Source organism: Musa acuminata, chromosome BXJ1-11 (assembly GCF_036884655.1).
Source record: "Musa acuminata AAA Group cultivar baxijiao chromosome BXJ1-11, Cavendish_Baxijiao_AAA, whole genome shotgun sequence".
Lineage (NCBI taxonomy): Eukaryota > Viridiplantae > Streptophyta > Magnoliopsida > Zingiberales > Musaceae > Musa > Musa acuminata.
In genome coordinates, this window is record NC_088337.1 from 21,105,178 (window position 1) to 21,124,755 (window position 19,578).

General features: G+C 34.8%; 2 protein-coding genes across 2 annotated transcripts; one reads left to right on the forward strand and one right to left on the reverse strand.

Annotated features, from left to right (window-relative positions):
- The first annotated feature begins 644 nt into the window (after positions 1 to 644).
- Positions 645 to 3,878, forward strand: LOC135597262 (uncharacterized). Its single transcript, XM_065089975.1, has 4 exons — positions 645 to 2,008; positions 2,088 to 2,294; positions 2,385 to 3,593; positions 3,686 to 3,878. The coding sequence occupies exons 1-3, from the start codon at positions 706 to 708 to the stop codon at positions 3,578 to 3,580; spliced, it is 2,706 nt and encodes a 901-aa protein (XP_064946047.1). The 5' UTR covers positions 645 to 705; the 3' UTR covers positions 3,581 to 3,593; positions 3,686 to 3,878.
- A 3,061-nt stretch (positions 3,879 to 6,939) lies between these two features.
- LOC135597264 (26S proteasome non-ATPase regulatory subunit 8 homolog A-like) lies at positions 6,940 to 15,109 on the reverse strand. Its single transcript, XM_065089976.1, has 5 exons — positions 14,936 to 15,109; positions 9,398 to 9,476; positions 7,963 to 8,065; positions 7,186 to 7,449; positions 6,940 to 7,099 (listed from the first exon to the last, which is right to left on the reverse strand). The coding sequence occupies exons 1-5, from the start codon at positions 15,038 to 15,040 to the stop codon at positions 6,982 to 6,984; spliced, it is 669 nt and encodes a 222-aa protein (XP_064946048.1). The 5' UTR covers positions 15,041 to 15,109; the 3' UTR covers positions 6,940 to 6,981.
- Positions 15,110 to 19,578: the final 4,469 nt, after the last annotated feature.

The window sequence follows — 19,578 nt, forward strand, 5'->3', positions numbered from 1 at the left end:
ATTTTAACGATGATTTAATCGAAATTTATTTGATTTTATGTGAATCTAATTTCTTTAATATCTATTAGGGTGTTTGCCATGTTTATAGTGTTGAATGAGAAGTAATTAGTGAAAAATTAACTATGTTAATCACGTAATTATTGTATCTAATGATGTTAATACTTATTTTATGCATGTAACATATTTATGATAATAAAATACAATTAGTTATGTTTTAATAAAATTACTTAATGTTGTGATTAGTGATTTATGATCGATATTTGATCAATTTAATATGTTTATACTTTATAGTTTATTTGAATTAAATTTGATAGGATCATGGCACCAAAGGAACAGCCACATGATGATGCATGGGTTCATGCCCGAAAGCTAGATGGAAACCGTCATCATTGGCAATGTATTTATTGTGACTACATTGGCAAAGGTGGAGGAATAACTCGAGTGAAAATGCATTTGGCTGGTGGGTATCCTGATGTTGCAAAATGCAAGAAAGTTCCAACGGAGATCCGTAAATTATTTCAAAGCAAGCTTAAACAAACAAAGGAAGATACATTAAAAAAGAAGGCAAGAGTTGAGGAAGAATATCATAGGGCTACACAGGAACCGGTTTATGATCAGTATGAGGGTTGCAGCGATGAAGTCGACCCGGATCTCACAGCTGGGATTCGTGCATCATTGGAGCATCAGTATACGGTCGATGAAGCAATGAGGCATCGACGACCTGACTCACAATTTGAGCATGGCACTGGTAGTGGAATCCAGAGGTCAACCAGCATGAGGCAACCAACTGCTCCTTCTCAGCTAGGCCGAACTAGTAGCATGAGATATGGTGGACTCCGTGGTTTTATGAGAGGTCTTGGCAGGAGGTCCGCACCAGATATTGTTGATATTGATCCGCAAGCCTATCCCCCACAAACAGCGAAACAAACACGGATTGACGATGCATACACAAAAGAAAAAAAACGGGATATTGGGAAGGCAATCTCAAAATGGTTTAACTTTCATAGGATTCCAGCCAACACAGCCAAAGGTCCATATTATCAGAGCATGATCTCCTCTATTCAAAAGTCTGGCACGGGGATCCAACCTCCAACACCAAAGGAGATTCACGGCGTGTACTTAGATGAGGAGGTGGCAGAAATAAAGGATTGGATCAAATCCTTCAAGAGGCAATGGGAAGAATATGGGGTGACATTGATGTGTGACAGTTGGACAGGACCAACAAGAATGAGTATCATCAACTTTCTTGTTTATTGCAATAGAAGAGTGGTGTTTCATAAGTCCGTTAATGCTTCTGAAAAGATCCAAGATGCAAACTACATTGAGAGCTTGATGGACACTATGGTAGAGGAGATTGGACCACAGTATGTTGTACAAATAATAACCGACAATGGAGCGAATTTCAAAAAGGCCGGTTTGCAATTGATGGAAAAAAGAAAAACTTTGTTTTGGACTCCATGTGCAGCTCATTGCATAGATCTAATGTTGAAGGATATTGGTGAGTTGGATGCGGTCAAAAAATGTGTAGCTCGAGCACAATCAATTACCAAATTTATATATAATCATCATTGGGTCCACGCATTAATGCAAAAGTATGTAAATGGTGAGGTACTTCGACCTGGAATTACTCGGTTTGCTACCAATTTTATTGCATTAAAGTCATTACAGCAAAAAAGGCAAGGCTTGAAGGCAATGGCTAGCTCACAAGAGTGGTCTGAATCCAGATATTCAAAATTGAGTGATGGAAAGAAGATAGAAAAGGCCATTCTTTCCTCTAGATTTTGGGATACTATAGCAGAAATCATAAAAGGTGTGGAACCACTTTATATTGTCCTCCGTAAGGTCGATATGGACAAGCGTCCACAAATGCCGTATCTTAAATATATGTTGATTTCAGCAAGAGAGGAGGTCAGGAAAGCATTCAAAGATGATTTTAAGGCCGACCAATATGTACGAATCATTGATCGTCGGACCGATGTTCATATGGATCAAGATATCCATAATGCAGGTAAATTCATATTAAGAATAATTTAATTTATTATTATTTAGAGAATAAAAAATCATACTAACAAAATTATGTTTTGCAGCGTATTATCTAAACCCAGCAATTCAATATCGATATGCTCTCGGAACGCAAAATAATTTCCTAACGACACTACGAAATGTTATATATCGGCTCTTGCCAAACACTACCGAGGCAACCGATGCTCTTATGGAGGGTCGATTATTTCGAGAAACAATTGGTTCATTCTCCGACGTTGTAGCTGTATCGTGCCGTTACACTATGGATCCTGGTGAGAAAAAGTTATGCATATTGATTATCAATTATATTTAATGTTGATTATTTGTTATGCTAATAAAATCTTATTTATATCTTTTTGCAGTCGAGTGGTGGCTACAATTTGGAGGCGATGCACCACATTTAAGGAAGGTTGCCGTTCGTATACTTTCACAGACAACAACATCTAGTGGTTGCGAACGTAATTGGTCAACGTTTGCATTGATTCATACGAAGGTCCGCAACAGACTCTCCTACAGACGGTTAGAGAAACTAGTATATGTCCATTATAACATGCGGCTAAAATTACGATGTGCTGAGTTGGATAAGGAGCCAGAGGAACCAGATATTGATCCCATTGACCTCCAATTCTACAACGAAGATTCAGAGCCAATGTTAGATTGGGTTGAAGCAGCAGAGAACCAAGAGGATCCTCTACTTGATGAGGCGGGAGATCCTCAGCGTCCTTCGCGTTTTATCACCGAGGCAATAGAAGAAGAAGAAGAAGCACAACCCCAACAGGTGGAAAATCCCCCTCGATTACAACATGGTATGAGTCAAACTGCTCGAGGAACTACCGATACCCAACGGTCACACTCGTCCGCCCAACGTACAAAGGCAAAGGGGAAGGCAGTAGCATCAGTTGCATCGTTGGAAAGAATCGAGTCGGGCGACGAGACACCTTCACAATCACATTCTCTTTCTCGCTCGGTCCAGAGACATGATAGCAACACGGACAGCAGTGCCTCAACAGATGATGGCGGTGATACCGGGCAGTCGTTGGTCTCGTCTGCACAACTTGAGGGTGGTGAATGGACTGAGGAGCAATATTTTACACATGCCACTCAAGATTCAGATCATGGAACTCGACAAGGTACTGGTCAAGTTTATGCGCGGAAGGGAAAGGAGAAGGGGAAGGCAGTGGATGAATATGAACAAATGCGACAGAGCATACATGATATAGACACAGAAAGAGACTCATCGTATTCACAGCAATCGTATTATGGAGAATCATATGGGCAACAACAGTATGGTGATAGTTGGTCATCCTTCTCTGAGCAACAGCATGATACAGAACAACATCAATATATGCCTCAAGAGCTGCCTCGAACAAATATGATTCATGACGATCAATCTACGATCAGCACCACATTGATGCATCAATGGCATACGGTGTATCAATACACTATGTCATGGGATCAATTTCATGATTGGGTCCAACAAACGTATCATATTGATATGTATCGGATCGAGGACCCTGATCCACCACCCGTGGAGGCCCGTCGTTCGTTTTGGTGGTAGAATTAACAATCAGGTATATCTAGATATATGATTATTTAATTCATTTGAATTTTAGAGTTTATATTGTAACAAAATAGTCTAACAATTCAACTAATTTTTCTGTAGATATTTCAATCTATAACGAGCTAAAATACGAATCTCGAACAAGACTACCTCAAAGCCCGAAAAAGATATGTGATGCTATTCTTATCTAATTTACATTGATTTTGTCAAACTTATACTATTACTATATTTATTTGTAACTTGAAAACCTTATCCTAACTTTTTTTTTTATTTTCAGGTATTTTCGGAGGGTTAAATCGGTAAAATCGGGTGTACCGCCGGTACACCTCGGTACACCTCGGTGTACCGGTCGGTACACCCGTACCGTACCGTACCGAGCGTGGGTCGAAACGCCGGTACGGTACGGTACGGCGAACCTTGGTTGGAGGAACTTTGGAACATTAGCATGTTACAGTTTTGATTGATACTGGTAGCACTAACAATTTTATGGACAGTATGGTTGTTGATCGATGATTGGCCTACCACATTAAAGACTGTAACAAATTCGAAGTAAAGGTCGCTGATGGACGAATTTTAACTTGTGATAGCAAATGTTCGAAGATAAAGTTGATTATACAGGGCCAAGAGTTGCTTGTGGAATTCTTTTTGCTACCCTTGGAAGACTTGGAAGAGGTGCTTGGAATTCAATGGCTATGGTGATGTTTCGTGGAATTTTTCTAAACTAATCATGAAGTTTTTTATTAATGGAAAGCAGGTGATCCTAAAGGGAAGACATGGAAGTAAGGTCACAACTACCACTAGCCATCGGATGGAGAGGGTTTTTCAGAAGACTGTAACACCAAAAGGCCAACCTATTGCTTACATTATCAAGAAGTGGAGACCGTACTTACTTGATCAACGGGTTGTGATGCGCCGCAGATACCCTGTGACTGAAGTGCTGAAATAGAAACTCCTCAAGTTTGATGCTGCTTAACTTTGAGGACAAGACTGATTTGAAGAGGGAGGGAATTGTTAGGATCCCTTTATTTTTTGAGTTCTTGAATAATGTTTTGTTGAGTTTATTAGGTCCGATAAGAGTCGGATAGAGGTTTATTTAATATTGATTTATTATTAAGAGTCCAAGTCCTGGTAGACTTTAGGTGAAACTCTATAAATAGGGATGTAACTGTTTCTTTTCAACAAGCAATGAAATATTATTCAGTCTTTTGACAAACCCTCGAAGGTCGATCCCCTCGAAGTGATCATCCCCTTTCTTCCATGATAAAACCCTAAGGTCTTATCATGTGAAAAGAAGACATGAAGTGTTGAGAAAAACTTTATTGATGATCCTGACATATAGGCAAAATAATTTCTAATATGCCAAAGAAATTGTAAATTATCTTATATCTGTAACCAGAAGTATCTTAGCAACTGTTGGAATAAGCAATACATCATACGTAGGGATAGGACTCGAAAAGAATCAGCTACTTCTAAGAAATCAGCTACATAGGGATAGGCCACCACATTAAAGACCGAGAGGCTAACTACAATTTTAACTACCTAAAAATAAGGAAATCATCAAGTTCCTGACTAAATTCACAAACCCAAATTGCAAATTTTAGATGAAAGTTATAATAATCTCAATCACCTTGTCATATATATATCAGGTGGTTCATGATGGGCAAGATTGCTCTACCTAGAGAATGAAGAGAGTATAACCATAAACTTATGAAACTTGCAGGTTAAAAGATAAAAGATAATATAACTATAACATGAATTAGTTTCATGATTAGCAAAAATATCCACAGAAGTCAAAGGATCTTTAACAGATGATACAATCATGTAATTTGCCCTCTCAAGCTGAAATTGCAAACTTTAGCCTGTGTCACCTGTTGGGTGAAATGCATCAGTTTATGACCTTATTCAGTTTATCTTGTTTCAAGAAATTAACAAACACTGGAGAACATAATACAAGATCAAAAGTCTGTTGAATCTCGAATTTTGATGATGAAATCAATTAATAAATTAATGATCTAATCCATGTGTTGAGATAAGTGTTGTAGGATTAACTACGATAATGGATAAGGCATAAAGTAGATATTGGGCCAGAGTTAAAGATCGAACGATATGACAGATTTAGACGATGTGTCGGAAGCTCACCGAGAGTTCGTCGGGAGTACGCCGAGAGTTCGTCGGGAGCTTACCGAGAGTTCGTCGGGAGTTCCCCAAAAGCGTGCCGAGAGTTCACCGGAAGTTCATCGAGACTTCGCCGAAAGAATGATTGACATACCAGACAAAGATTGCTTAGTTAATGCCTTCATTGTCGTAGTTAAAACTTAGATTAAGTTAGGATTAGGAGGTAATCCCACTAACTCAGTTAAGGGCCAACTGGGCCCAAATTATGACTGAATTGGGCCAAGAGAAAGGCTCATTCAGTGACCCAAGCCAAGGCCGACGATGGCACCGCTTGAGACTCGATCTCCCAAGTTGTTTGGGCGATGGTATCGCTAGTAATTAATGCTGTCAGGCAATGGTATCGCCAGAGCCCCGTCTCCGAGGCTCTGTCAGGCGATAGTACCGTCAGACTAGGTGATGGTACCGCCTAATGTCAGAGTGTCAAGTAGTAGTACCGCCCAGTACTGGCGGTACCACCGCCAATACCCCGAAAACCCAAGATGAGACACTTTTTGACTCCAATTCTGAAGCTATTGGGGCCTATAAATACCACATTCCTTTCTGCATGAAAGGGTATCAAACTGTGGACAAAATCTTGAAGTGTTGGGGTGTGAAAGAATTGTAAAAGTGCTAAGTGTCCTCTCTTTCTTCAGCCTTGTTATCATTAGAGAAGAGGCGTGAGAGTTGTAAGGGTTGTCTCTTAAACCCGTGAAAAGAAAAAAGCTTTGTAAGAAGGTGATTGGCCTTCGCCTATTGAAGGAAGACCATTAGTGGACGCTGGTGATCTCAACGGAGGAGGAATCAAAAGTGGATGTAGGTCACAACGACCGAATCACTGTAAATCTAGTATGTTATTTCCTTACTGCTTTCTTTCACTACTTAGCTGCATTCTACACTTCGCATTTACTTTAAGTCATTATTTTCATTACTTTCCGATACGGGCTTTGTCGAAACGATTGTATCGAAAGAAATTTTCCAAATCAACGAAATTTTTATCGCTGCACTAGTTCACCCCTCTCTCTCTCTCTCTCTTAGTGTCGTCTCCTCTCTCTCTTAGTGTCGTATTGATCCTAATAAAGTCACTGTTGCAAATAGTTAATATAAAAAGGAGAAACATAATGGAACCTTTTTTCTAGTTCATGCTAAAAACACTATAGTAGTCATGATCATCTTAACTAAGGAAAAGTCATACTACTGAGAAGTAAAAGATCAACAGAAGAAAAAAGTATATATCTACAAAAACTTTATACCTCTGTGATATACTCCGAAAGCTCTTGGTCCGTAGAGAACATTAAAATTTTCTTGGCATTATTAATTGACAAATAATCATAGGCTTTTTCACTGCACCCAGCAATCTCATCTCTGCAAGTAAAAGGAACCATGAATTTGCTTTCAAATAACTTGCAAATTACAATTATATAACTGACAATATGGACAGGGCACTTTACCTGACTGTCTTCGCAAGAAGATCCAAGAAATAAACATAAGTATCATGTGGCACAGTCTGTCTCGCACTTAATACACGATTATAAGCACCTTCCATGAAAGATTGTTCCAACTCCACGGCATGCTTGATGCAAGGATTCTCCAAAGCACTTTGTGGAAGGAGTTCAAGTTCAGTATGGAATTCCGCTATTCTGTTTTGTACAAGCAGCCTCAGAAGGTTAAGGCCCAAGATTGGGTACTCTTGGGGTGACGGTGGTATTATGCCACTGTTCAATAAAAGGCATAAAGAAGTAAGATATGGAAGATGCCAAGTAGCCATGCACTTTATACAAATTCACATAACATCTTTATCTCAAACCAACATATAATGAAAATGGATATAATTTTGTAACAGTATCATCACCAAAGATACAAAACAAGTAAATTAGTTAGGTCATCATTTTCCCATTGTAACTAGTCAGTAGGAGGAATTTGACCAATACATGAGCACCATACCATAATTATCATAGCATATTGCAGGTCACATCTAGTTGATATACAAAATGATCTACCATGTATGACCAATATGCTGGTGTAATCATTTTCTAGTATAATCTATATGTTCTGCCAGTCATAGTCAAAGTTCAATCTAGTATAATCTCTCTCTCTCTCTCTCTCTCTCTCTCTCTCTCTCTCTCTCTCTCTCTCTCTCTCTATATATATATATATATATATATATATATATATATATATATATATAACAGCAAACTTAACAAAAGAATGAATTTCAAAGAACATACCAAGTATCAGTATAGAACGGTTTGAGTTGAAAGAAATCTCTTTCAAAAGAATCTTGATCTTCAGTCTTCACACTCAAGACAACAGCATGCTCATATATATCTCCTGAAAATTCTCCAGCAACAGCAATCATGAATTCATTTTGCAAACAATTTTATTAAATTTAGAAGTTTACAATAATTAATGCAATCCAAAAAGGAAAAGAGAAGTTTTAGCATAATTGAACCGATAAAAATGAGCATTCAAAAATCTCTATAGATGATATACACGAGATACAAACAAAAAACAAGCATCAATGTCAAGTGAGAGTGTGGAAGTTGATATCAAATAGATATGACTGAGGGCTGCATTTGCCAGCCGTCATTCAGCTTGACAGCACATGTGAAATTAAAAACCTTGGATAACAAAGATGAAACAGTCCATATAATGTTCTTTATTTTACTTTCAGGATCACTGGTTTGCTTTGCATAAATCTTTAACGACCTTATTATCCTTAATCTGGATATCTAGAGAATTAATTAAAAAATTATCATACAAGTATAGACAATTGAGAATTTAACTTCAAACTCCCTGACCTGTTTCTCCAGAATTTTCTGAAGGCAGAGACATGCAAAGGATTATGGGACTAAACTGAGTCAAGCAGTTCCACAAAGATTAAATAACAAGTGCATTAGACAAATAAGAGTGTTGACAGAAACAATTTTGATCGTTACATTGTCATGTAAAAGGCCTAAGGTATTGAAAATCTTAAGACACAATTAGCCTATATTTTGGCAACAATAGTAAAACATGAAATGAACAAAGTGCCAATCTGGAGAAGAAAGAGCCCAGCTGATTACCTAAGTGGATTAATCAGTCCATATTTATAGGTCAGCATCAACATGGAAACCAACTTCAATTTCCTGTTTATCAGCTTTGAAAGACAAGGTGAAAAAAATGATGATGCATAAAGTAGCACATGTGCTTCTTTAGTGTTTCCTATGTTTCTGTAATGCTTTTACTAATGATTGTAATTTGTGGCACAAGGAAGTGCTGCTATCTTTGTGGCCTGGGACAATTGGCACAATCATGTTTCATCGTAGCCAATATATTGATGTCTTTGGCATCAATCAACATGTTGCATGCTGATAACATTTTGACATAAAGTTTCATATAGTCCTGACACATGCCAACTGCCACAACAATCCTTGGTTTTTTAGATAATAATTGCCCACAATTATAAACTAGATTCCATCAAGCAAAATGTGCAGCATTGATCGAAAACTTTTAGATATGAATTGCATATAGGAATGAAGATCCCATTAACCAGTGAAATCAAATGACCAATACTATATTGGAAGGCAACATGCTGTCACATAAGTGCTAAACTGCCATACATGCTTCATTAATAACTGAAAAACAGGAAAAGGAATAAATCCTTATGAGATAAAATTTTACTTGCAATTGTCAGTTCCTGGACAGCATTTGGTGTTTCCTGATATGATGGTGGCAAACTAGGAAATTTTGTCAGCAGAACCTGAAAAGTTAACAACAGCTTTTACATACAAGAAATCCTAGAAATATAAGAGGTTTCACTGAGTAAAATAATAACATAAATAAAAACAAAACTAATTACAAATGATTGCATTACTACTATCCTTAAAAGTGATTTATCATGGCCTTGATTATGTAACATAAATATTAAAAAATCATTATAATGGCCTTCACTATGTAAAATATATAAAAAAAAATCCATTGTAAATCCTGAGATTCCAAATAAATTTCACAAAGACATTGTAGGCTAGTAACCATATATTTGACCTATCAATTTGACCACATTAGTAATTGATCTAATTTGCAAGCATCACACCCCCAAGATGACATCCTAGAGGCATGAACTTATCTTAAAAAGAATATAATTTTTTAACTCTCCATAATCCAAACCTAGGATCCATAACATAAAAATTTGAGGACACCAGATGCATTTAATTCTCATTCACACACACTATAAAACCTATGCAATTTATAATCATTCAACACATCGCTTAATAATCACTTATAAACTCAAAAAAATCATTAACAATCACTTATAAACTCACAAGATCAATGAAACACTATAATCACATCAACATAAAAACTTCAGATTTAACATTCTAACTTTCAAAACATGAAAGGTCTTTTAACATTTATAACACACACTAACTCATACTTTTGGATAATATTACAAGCAAGGTGTTCTTTACAATAACATCTTGTTAAACCACTAAAAACATGCCACAAACTTCTAACATTCCACTACCCACTACCCACCCAAAACTAACATGAGTGTGAGTGACAAACTAACCTGCAAAATTTATATAGCAACAATGTAGGCTACAAAGCTCAATGATTGACTAGCATATCCAATGCATAAAGATGACAAATCATGTGGCATAAGCATCAAGGTGCAAAGCATGGATTCAAAAGAATAAATATCATTTCATTATATTCATACTTGACAAGGGAGCAAAGAACAACATATGAGCCTATCAAAAACAATTGCAAGGAATGAGCTCAAGTGCGGAGTCATATTCAACATTCCATTCAATTCATTGATATCAAAGGAGCATACAACAACATATGAGCAAATCAGAATCAAAATGTAAGGTATGAGCTTAAGAGTCATGTCTGATATTTCATTAATTCATTGATAGCAAGGGAGCAAAGAATAACTTATAAGCAAGTCAAGATTCAAAAGTATGAACTCAAGTGTCATATTTGATATTTCATTTGAATCATTGATAACAAAGAAGCAAGGAGCAACATATTAGCAAATCAATATCAAATTGCAAGGCAATGAGCTCAAGAGGAGAGTCATATTTGACATTTCGTTCTTCTGGCAGAATCTATAAGGTAAATTGCACGAGATGTTCGGATAGGCAATTATGCTCCAATTTATTCAAACAAGATATTGTTCGAAAGATATACGAGTCTACTTTCAAATAAAATAGGTTTTACAAATTAGAAATGTCTACAAAAACGTGCAAGCAATTTAATGCAGACAGGCCAAAACATATCCTCTTTGTTTAGCAGAATTCAAGAGATCAAAAGAATTCATCATTCGGACAGCCATTTGTCCTTCAAATCATTCAAATAGGGTATTGAATGAAAGATATTATAGTCTAGTTTTCATCCGAAGATATTTTACTTGATTTAGAGTTTTGCACAGAACACGATAATTAAAACAAGGCAACTCGAATCATTTTGCCTCTATTTCACAGAATTCGAGAGATCAATTAAAATAAATATTTTGATAGACAATTGTACTTCAAATCAGTCAAACAAGGCACTGACAGAAAGATAATCAAGTTTCTAACAAAAGAGAGTTTGCTCAATTTCAAGCTTTGTACAGAATATTATAGTTAAAATAAGACAGATAGGTCAAAATTTATAAAATTCCAACATTACAAATTTACAACTCAATTGAGGTTGATGCTATCGGAAAGAGGCAAAGCTTTATAAATTATTCATAAAAAAGAAGGAATCAAAGATAACACTGTAGAATACGATAGAACACTTGCCTTAAAAAACTAATCCCAAAGATGTTGAATTAGCCCGAATTCCTTAACCAAAGCAAGAAGACTTTGCTTCTTCTTCTCCACTTTCTTCCATTCTTCCCTTCACTAGGTAAAGGGCAACAAGCTTCTAACTTGGTAATCTTTTTTCACTTTTGTTCTCTAATTACAAGTGTATAGATAACACAAAAGGTTGTAATGTGGCAAGCATGCAACATAGAGGCATAGGTGTCAACAGTTTAGTAAGCATGGATGGCAAACTACTTTATTTAGCTAGTGACACGTACTCCACTTCCTCTATTCTCTCTTTTCTTTTCATATTTTTTCTTCTCCACTAACCTAATATGAAAACTTCACAAATCATATCCAAATTCTAGGATTCACAATTAGGTCCCTAGCATTAATCCTCCAATATAAAATTACTTAATACAAGAAATTATTAAATAAATTCTCACATTAAAATAATAATAAAATTTTGTCATATCATAAATAATTCAAAAATGAGAGATATTACAGCAAGAACTACTAAAGATCATTGCATAGGAAAATTATAATAATGAGACTAGTTATGTGAAAGAACATCAAACGAGGTAGGGTTACTAATAGAGATAACCTTGGGGGTTGGGAAGGTGAATTTTAGATTAATTTCAGCTTCTACAGAAGGATTAAATTTAGGATTGATTGGTTCAAGGACATGGGTATATAGCTGAACAGAAATAGAAAGATAAAAAAATCTTTCTGAATCAAGGCAGAAGTAATGTCTTCGATAATCTGCGCTTCTTATAGATGAAATAAAAAGAGTTCAAACAGAAAGATCCTTGCATGTCCTCAAAGATTATAACTACATTGAGATTAATTGTGCAGATTTAACATAAAGGTAATGGTTCACAAGGGCATGAAACTCTAGGTTGACTGATTAAGAATGTCAAATAGCATCTCAAGAAAATGACTTGAACCAGCATAATGTCAAGGAGGTAGTATCTGAATCACTATAATTCATTCCCAAGAGGTAGAGAGATCCTGTATCCTACAGAACACTTATACACTTAAAAATAGTAAGCCTACTACTAGATGGATAATTTTTCATGGAGCATACTCAAATGGTTGCTAATGATAAGATAATTCAGTTTGCTTTCCCTCACATGACTAGTCTGGAGGCAGCTGGTGTAATAGATATATTTTTTAAAGGACCTAATTGCAAATGATAACTTAAGAAGGGTCAAATTGACCCTTTAAAAAAAGAAAAATAGAGAAAACGAAGTAGAAGAGAAGAGAGAAACAGAGGAAGAAAGAGAGAAAAATAAATAGAAAGAGGAAGAGGGAGAGAGACAAAGAAGGAAGAAATTTACCAAGCCTTCATTTTGCCACCAAGGAAATCATATGAGAGCTCAGAAAATCAAGGAGGTAGTATTTGTAGGAAACTGTAATCATGCTCATGACAAAAGATGACAGAGGAAAAGAAAAAAAATGTCAAGATGACAAAAAAGAGGAAATTGACAAAATTCTGGAATAAAAAGAAAATATGACTATATATATATATATATATATATATATATATATATATATATATATATATATATATATATATAATTTGAAAATTCTACATATGGTGTAGTTGTTTATGTTTTATGTGCGATTAGTAAATTATATTTTTGTATAATTAGGATAGGGCATCTTGATTATTGAGTGAGTTTAAGGATCCATGACCAATGTAACTATCCAATAACTATCTCTAGCTTGTTTTGAAAAGTAATACTACATTTGTTTGCATTTAATGTATAAGTTTGCAAATTGTGAAAATATATGATTTGCACCTATTAAACGAAATAGGTATTGGTTTTCAAAACTATCTGTTTTGATAATATAATTATTCAAAAATATTGAAAAATATTTTTAGATTTAAATGTTTTATGAGTCTGTTACATTTGAAGTAAAGTGTAAAATGAATATGTACAAACGTTAGTTTGCTAAATGCATTTGATACCTTATATTGCATGACATTCAGTTGTCTAGTGGGTATCACTATGATCAGCACCCTAAACCCTACAAAAGTTATATATTGGTATATGTTTTAGAAACTAAAACGTGACCCATGGATAAATATGTTACCTACAACATAGGAGGTAAACAAACTTCTAGATCTTGTCACAAAATATAACGTGGTCACAGCCATTAGTACTACTATGGCTACTATTCTACCATATACCTTCAGCTATAGTAATGTTTATTTATGAATTCAGATTTGCATTCTTCGATATATTTATTTAATTTGCGAAGAGTTATCGGTAGACACTTATAAGAATGCAACATCTATTCTGATATGTAAGTTAACCGTATATGTGACTTTATTTCTGAAATGTGCTTTGAAAAGATATTCTAAGTACTTCATATGAACAAATTTATAGTTTGAGATGCATATAAAGGTTGTGTATGATTTTATCTAAATACTAAAAAAATAAAGGACTTAAGGTTCTTGTACCTTTTGTTTTGAAAGTAAGATTGAATGCAAGACCTTATAAGTTTTAAACAAATTATTTATTGGTACATATTTGTGATCATTTTTGTCTAGTATGTGAATTATGATGCTTACTAAGTTGTTGCTTGCTCATATGTTTATTCTTTTTTTTTTTTTCAAAATCCCAAAAGTAGAATGTCATAGACATGTTTAAGGAAAAAATTTGTGATTCGGAACCCTCTTACGTTTTGGACTTGTATAATATTAAAATAATATGCTGCTTCTAGATCCGATATGGAGATCTTGTAAGTATGTATCTAAACTTGTGTTGAATGGGATACAAGGTTCTTTTGGTCGTTTATATGATTGAATATGACTTCCAGGATGTGTACATGAATTATGTCACTTGTTCAGGTTTACGCCTTATAATTTTCATAGGGTTTCTTATGGAAATTGCGGTGTTTCTAGCTAAATTGGAGAGTTAAAGATGATGTTGCAAATAAACACATTACATTTTGGTACAACACATTGCAAATGGCATGACAATAGGGCAACTAGTATCATTTTATTCTCGAGAAGAAAAGTAATTAATGTAGGTTGTAACCTTTTCAAACAGTTATCTTTGACTGTGTATAAATAAATATACATGAATATAGCAAGCAATTCATGTACTCCAAAATTTTGGTTTCGGATTATTTTTCTACAAGTCTAAATTTCAATTATTTTCCTAAGTTCCATCACATCATCACCTTGCAGGAGTAGGTTCCACGTAGATTTCTGTGCAGAACCCTAAAAAGCTCGAATCAAGCGTTCGGGGGTTTTTTGATCCATTGATCCACAAAGAACAAGGTTAGAAACCGTGCTAAATCTGCAACAATCACCCAGGGAAACCCTCCAGGCGAAGCAATTGAAAGAAGAAGGCACATCTCTCGGCACCAATCCCTTCTAATTTCTGGAACGAAGGGGAGATGGGAGAGCGGAGCGTACCTTGAGGTGGGAGAGGAGATCGGTGCAGGCGCCGAAATCGTTCCTCACGAACGCGGCTTTGAAGCGCTCGAAGAGCTGCGTGACTTCCACCAGCTTCGGATCCATCTCTCTCGTCGCCTCCTCTCTTCCGATCAAACCCCAACCTTCGCTCCTCTCTCTCTCCTCCAATCATCATAATATAATTGGACGGCGATTTACATATCGAAAGGAAAGGTTGTAGGGCTGGGATTCCCTGTCATGCATCATGCAGGATTCACGCAGCCGGCCTACAGAGGTTTCATGGGCCTCACATCAACTTAGCCTTTAGAAGTTGGCCCTAATTGGTCCGAGATGTGACCACTTTTAAGTCCCAATTGGATTCACATAAATGGGTCGGAGTGGGCGATGCAATCCACCTGTGAGTCTCATTAACGGGTCCAGTTCGAACCTACATCAAGTACACCCGTCATGCTGGACCTGGACTGGAATGTGAGTCGAGTTAAACAGGATCTTGGTCTAAATTAACTTCTGCTTGGGCCTACGTGGGCCCAACTAGGATCATAAACCTGGCTATAAAGTGATGCACATATAAGTTCAGCAAATCATTGTATTGTTTCTATCATTTTCTTACCAAATATGTTCAAGAAGTTTAAAAGGTGTGCAAGTCCTTCCAGAGTTAAACGTAATAAAACTTAAGAGTCCTAACTTAGAGAGCATACTTGAGAGGACATTTTATAATGTTGTTTCATGATCGTTTGTTCAAATATGTGCATTAATATTTGGAATGATTATGCACCTCTCTTCGTTTGGGTGAGATCGATATCAAGATGTTAATCAATATAGTATCGGGGCTATTGGATACATGACATCAAAGTGTTGTCACATGATACCATACCAAAGTATCGATTACGTAGCATCAAGATCTCGATTATATATGATAGGAGAATGATGATATTGTTGACACCTTGCCATATAGTCGACACCTTGATACTACATAATCAACGCATTAGTGCCATGTGACCACCAACACAAGGATGTTTGACAATTCGATGTCATATTGGTTAATATCTCGACATGGTACCCCTCTTCATATATTACAAATCGTATTGACAACTTTTGCACGTTCTTCAAATTTGTGTGATATAATTTCACTATAATTAAGAGAGGTATATAATTATCCCTAATATTAATACACATCCTCGAGCATAACAATCATGAAAATACTCATAAAAGACCACCTCAAGTGTGTTTTTTAAGCTATAAGACACTCGAGTTTTCTTACGTTTAATCTTTGAAGGACTCAACACGGGTGACACCTCATAAATAAGTCTAACTTAAAAATCGAATGAGCTATATAAACATACCCTCGATATAATTTTATAGAGTTCCACATCTTAAAGAATAAAGGGGATTTGTTACTTTCTCAAATCCAATCATGCATATTAAAAATTAGCACCAAAGAATAGTTCGATACTCTCCGGAATATATGTTAACACTTGCAAAATTAACAAAATCAAGATACATACGATTTGACCTTGGTTGACTTTGAGTTGAATAACTAGAATATGTATTAACACTTGTAAAATTAGCACTAGAGAATAGTTCAATATATGTATATTAAAAATATTTTAAAGAATTTTTTCTCATGCTCGTGCTAACGTGATAGGCCTAGTTGATTGATTTTATGAGAATAGATGCTATCATTTGCATGGTTTTCCTCTGGATACAAATTCTATAAAAACAAAATCAGAAGATAGAACAGAGGCATTTGTCAACAACGTACAGTCAGTCAGATACTCCCAACTTTCATGCATGAACAATATCAATAACTTTTGGCCCTCTTAAGCAATGGTAACACTCAGGCAAAGGCAAATGTTATAGGTTAGTCTATTCCTTTTTGTCTTTCATCTCATATTGATTTTATAATTTCAAATAAATGGATCATACAGATCATATTGCCTCATCCCCTAGTCTATTACATAAAATAAATATCTCTTCACATTCCTATGTTGGACTGTCCATTGTAAAAAAGGCACAAGTAGCTTCTATTGGTTTTACCAAACTTGATCATGAAATTATTCTTTCAGATGTTCTTTGTGTGTCTTTATTTTATGTTAATCTATTATCAATCAGCAAGATGACTAAAAATGGTTGAATTATTCAATCATCTTTTTTTTTCTTTTTTTTTTTTGTCTCTTATAGGATTTGACAACGAAGAAGATGATTAGTCTGAGAAGCAACATAATGGTCTTTACTAATTTTTATAATTTCATCACCTCTAACAAAAACGCTCATCAAAAAACAAACAATACATCTTCACAACATGATCTATGGTATAGATGTTTTGGCCACCCATCCATACAACCTATGAGGCATTTTGTAGAATCGATATATGAAATTTCGATTTGCTCTAATAAATTTGTGATATTTATCCTTTAAGCTAAACAAGCTAAATCTCCTTTAGTCTAAATTTAATTTCTACTACTGAACCATTTGAATTAATTTACTGTAATATTTGGGGGGGCTTTTCAAGTTCTTTCTCATTCAAATGCTTTGATACCATGTTTTGAAGAAAAAAAAAAAAAAAGAAGAAAGCATTTATTATAATTATAAGTTCTACATAACCCTATTTACAGGGTTAAAGAGAATCTAATTAATATAAATCAACTAATAAATCAAGAAATATTGAATCTCTATTTTTGGATACGAGAACTGAGTTACTGTTTAAGGAAAATAAAATGATCAAGCTCTTCTTTTCTTCTCTCTTTTTCACTGTTTTTTTCTCTTTCTCTTTCTATTGACTTAGAGGTTAGGATCGACTAGTTTTCGATGAATTAAAGGTTATCCCTTGTTATATAGGGTGGGGTGTGGGGAGAGAGTCCTAAAGAGTTTAGGGCTCTCAAGATTGACACCCCTTGTTGTTATTTTTAATTGATCGCTAGTTTTTTTTTAAATCCAAGTCTAATTTAGATTGGATCTTGGTGTTAGTTTGAGCTAGTCAAAGTAGCTATATCTAACTTTGAGATTTAAGATTAAACTCGAGTTGAGATATTGAGATTGAATCATACTAATTAGAATTTGACTTGAACTAGACTTAGAGCTTAATTTGAGTGAGATTAAAGCTGACTTAAATCTAGTCCTTAATCTCGTATTCAAACTTAAGTTTGCTTCAACTGGGTTAAAATCGATTTAGATTTACTTGATCATCCCCAATCACTAACAAGAGACTAAGAACAATGAAATAAAAGATTCAATTGGAAACTAAAAAAATGAGAGTGAAGACTTGCCATTGAAGAATCGGTGGCCAACACAAGTAAAAGCTCATCCAACTCAACTTTGGAGGCTTAATTAAAATAAAGATTTGAATAAGTAGGAAGAGGCATTGGCATTGAATTAATTAAGGGAGCCATTTGTACTACTCTATCTAACAAAGTCAATTGTACTGCTAAGAATCTAAGTGACGATTGCAAAGATATTGGTGAACAAAATCTTTAGACGTGCTCCTATACCCAATAATTGGCATAAAATACTACACATCTCCATCATCGTTTTTATAGCCACATAGAATGGGCAAAACCATTGGGTTGCCGAGAACAAAGCATCGGTAGGCCCCCTTGGAACAAAGCATGTTGTTGGTATATTCGATGAGGAAAGACAATATATTGTGGATCCAAAGTGGTTCATGACATGCATTGTAATATTATTTTGCTAATATAACATTGATCTTGTTTAGATCTTCCTTTTTACATAAATATGATGTTGGAGTTGGTATTTCTTGATTAGAATCTATTCGGGGAAACAAGTTACTTGAAAGATATAAATTCAAGTATGAAAATAAACTTTTGGATATAATGAGTTTGTTGTTTTGTGTAAATACTCTATGTATCCCAAATTGGCTAGTTAACAGATAGTTAGCAACCAAAATATATAATCAAAATAAATATAATTAATAATGTCCATCATGTTAGAACTAAGAGAAAATTTGATGAAGGTGATATTAAAGAAAAAAAAAAAGCATTTGATAGATCTAAAGCGAGTAAAAGAAATTTTTTCTGAGGTTAATATAAGAAAGGGTACAAGAGGCCTCCAACTCAGGTTGGTTTAACTCGAGAAAAAAAATTATTTTTACATTTATTATTCCTATGTAGTGAAAAGTTGTATTTTCTTTTTTCATGAAAATAAGAAAGAATGTTGAACTATATAATCTTGTATTCATTATTACGCATTTGTGATTTGACTAACTTCTTGAAGTAGCTCAAATCTCTAATAAAGTTTAATTAAAGAGGGATGTTTAAATATTATATTTGTTATTTTTATACATGCAATGAAGAATTAATAAATCTTATGTTATTTGTTATTTCTTCGTAAAAATTAATAGGAGCATCAATAAATCTTATGTTCACTATTTTACATTTAAAGATAAAATATACCTTCATTTGAATTATTATTGTAGCCAACTAAAATTCAGACCGTTTCGTATGAGCATAAAAATAATCATACTACTATTATATGAAATAAATTTAATATAAAAAAATCAAAATTAAATAATCATATATCTAAAATTAAGATTACATATCTTTGGATGTCAAGTCCAAATACATTTTTCTATGATTTGAGTATGCATCGTAGGACAATCCGTATGAAGCAATACTAATTTATGAGAA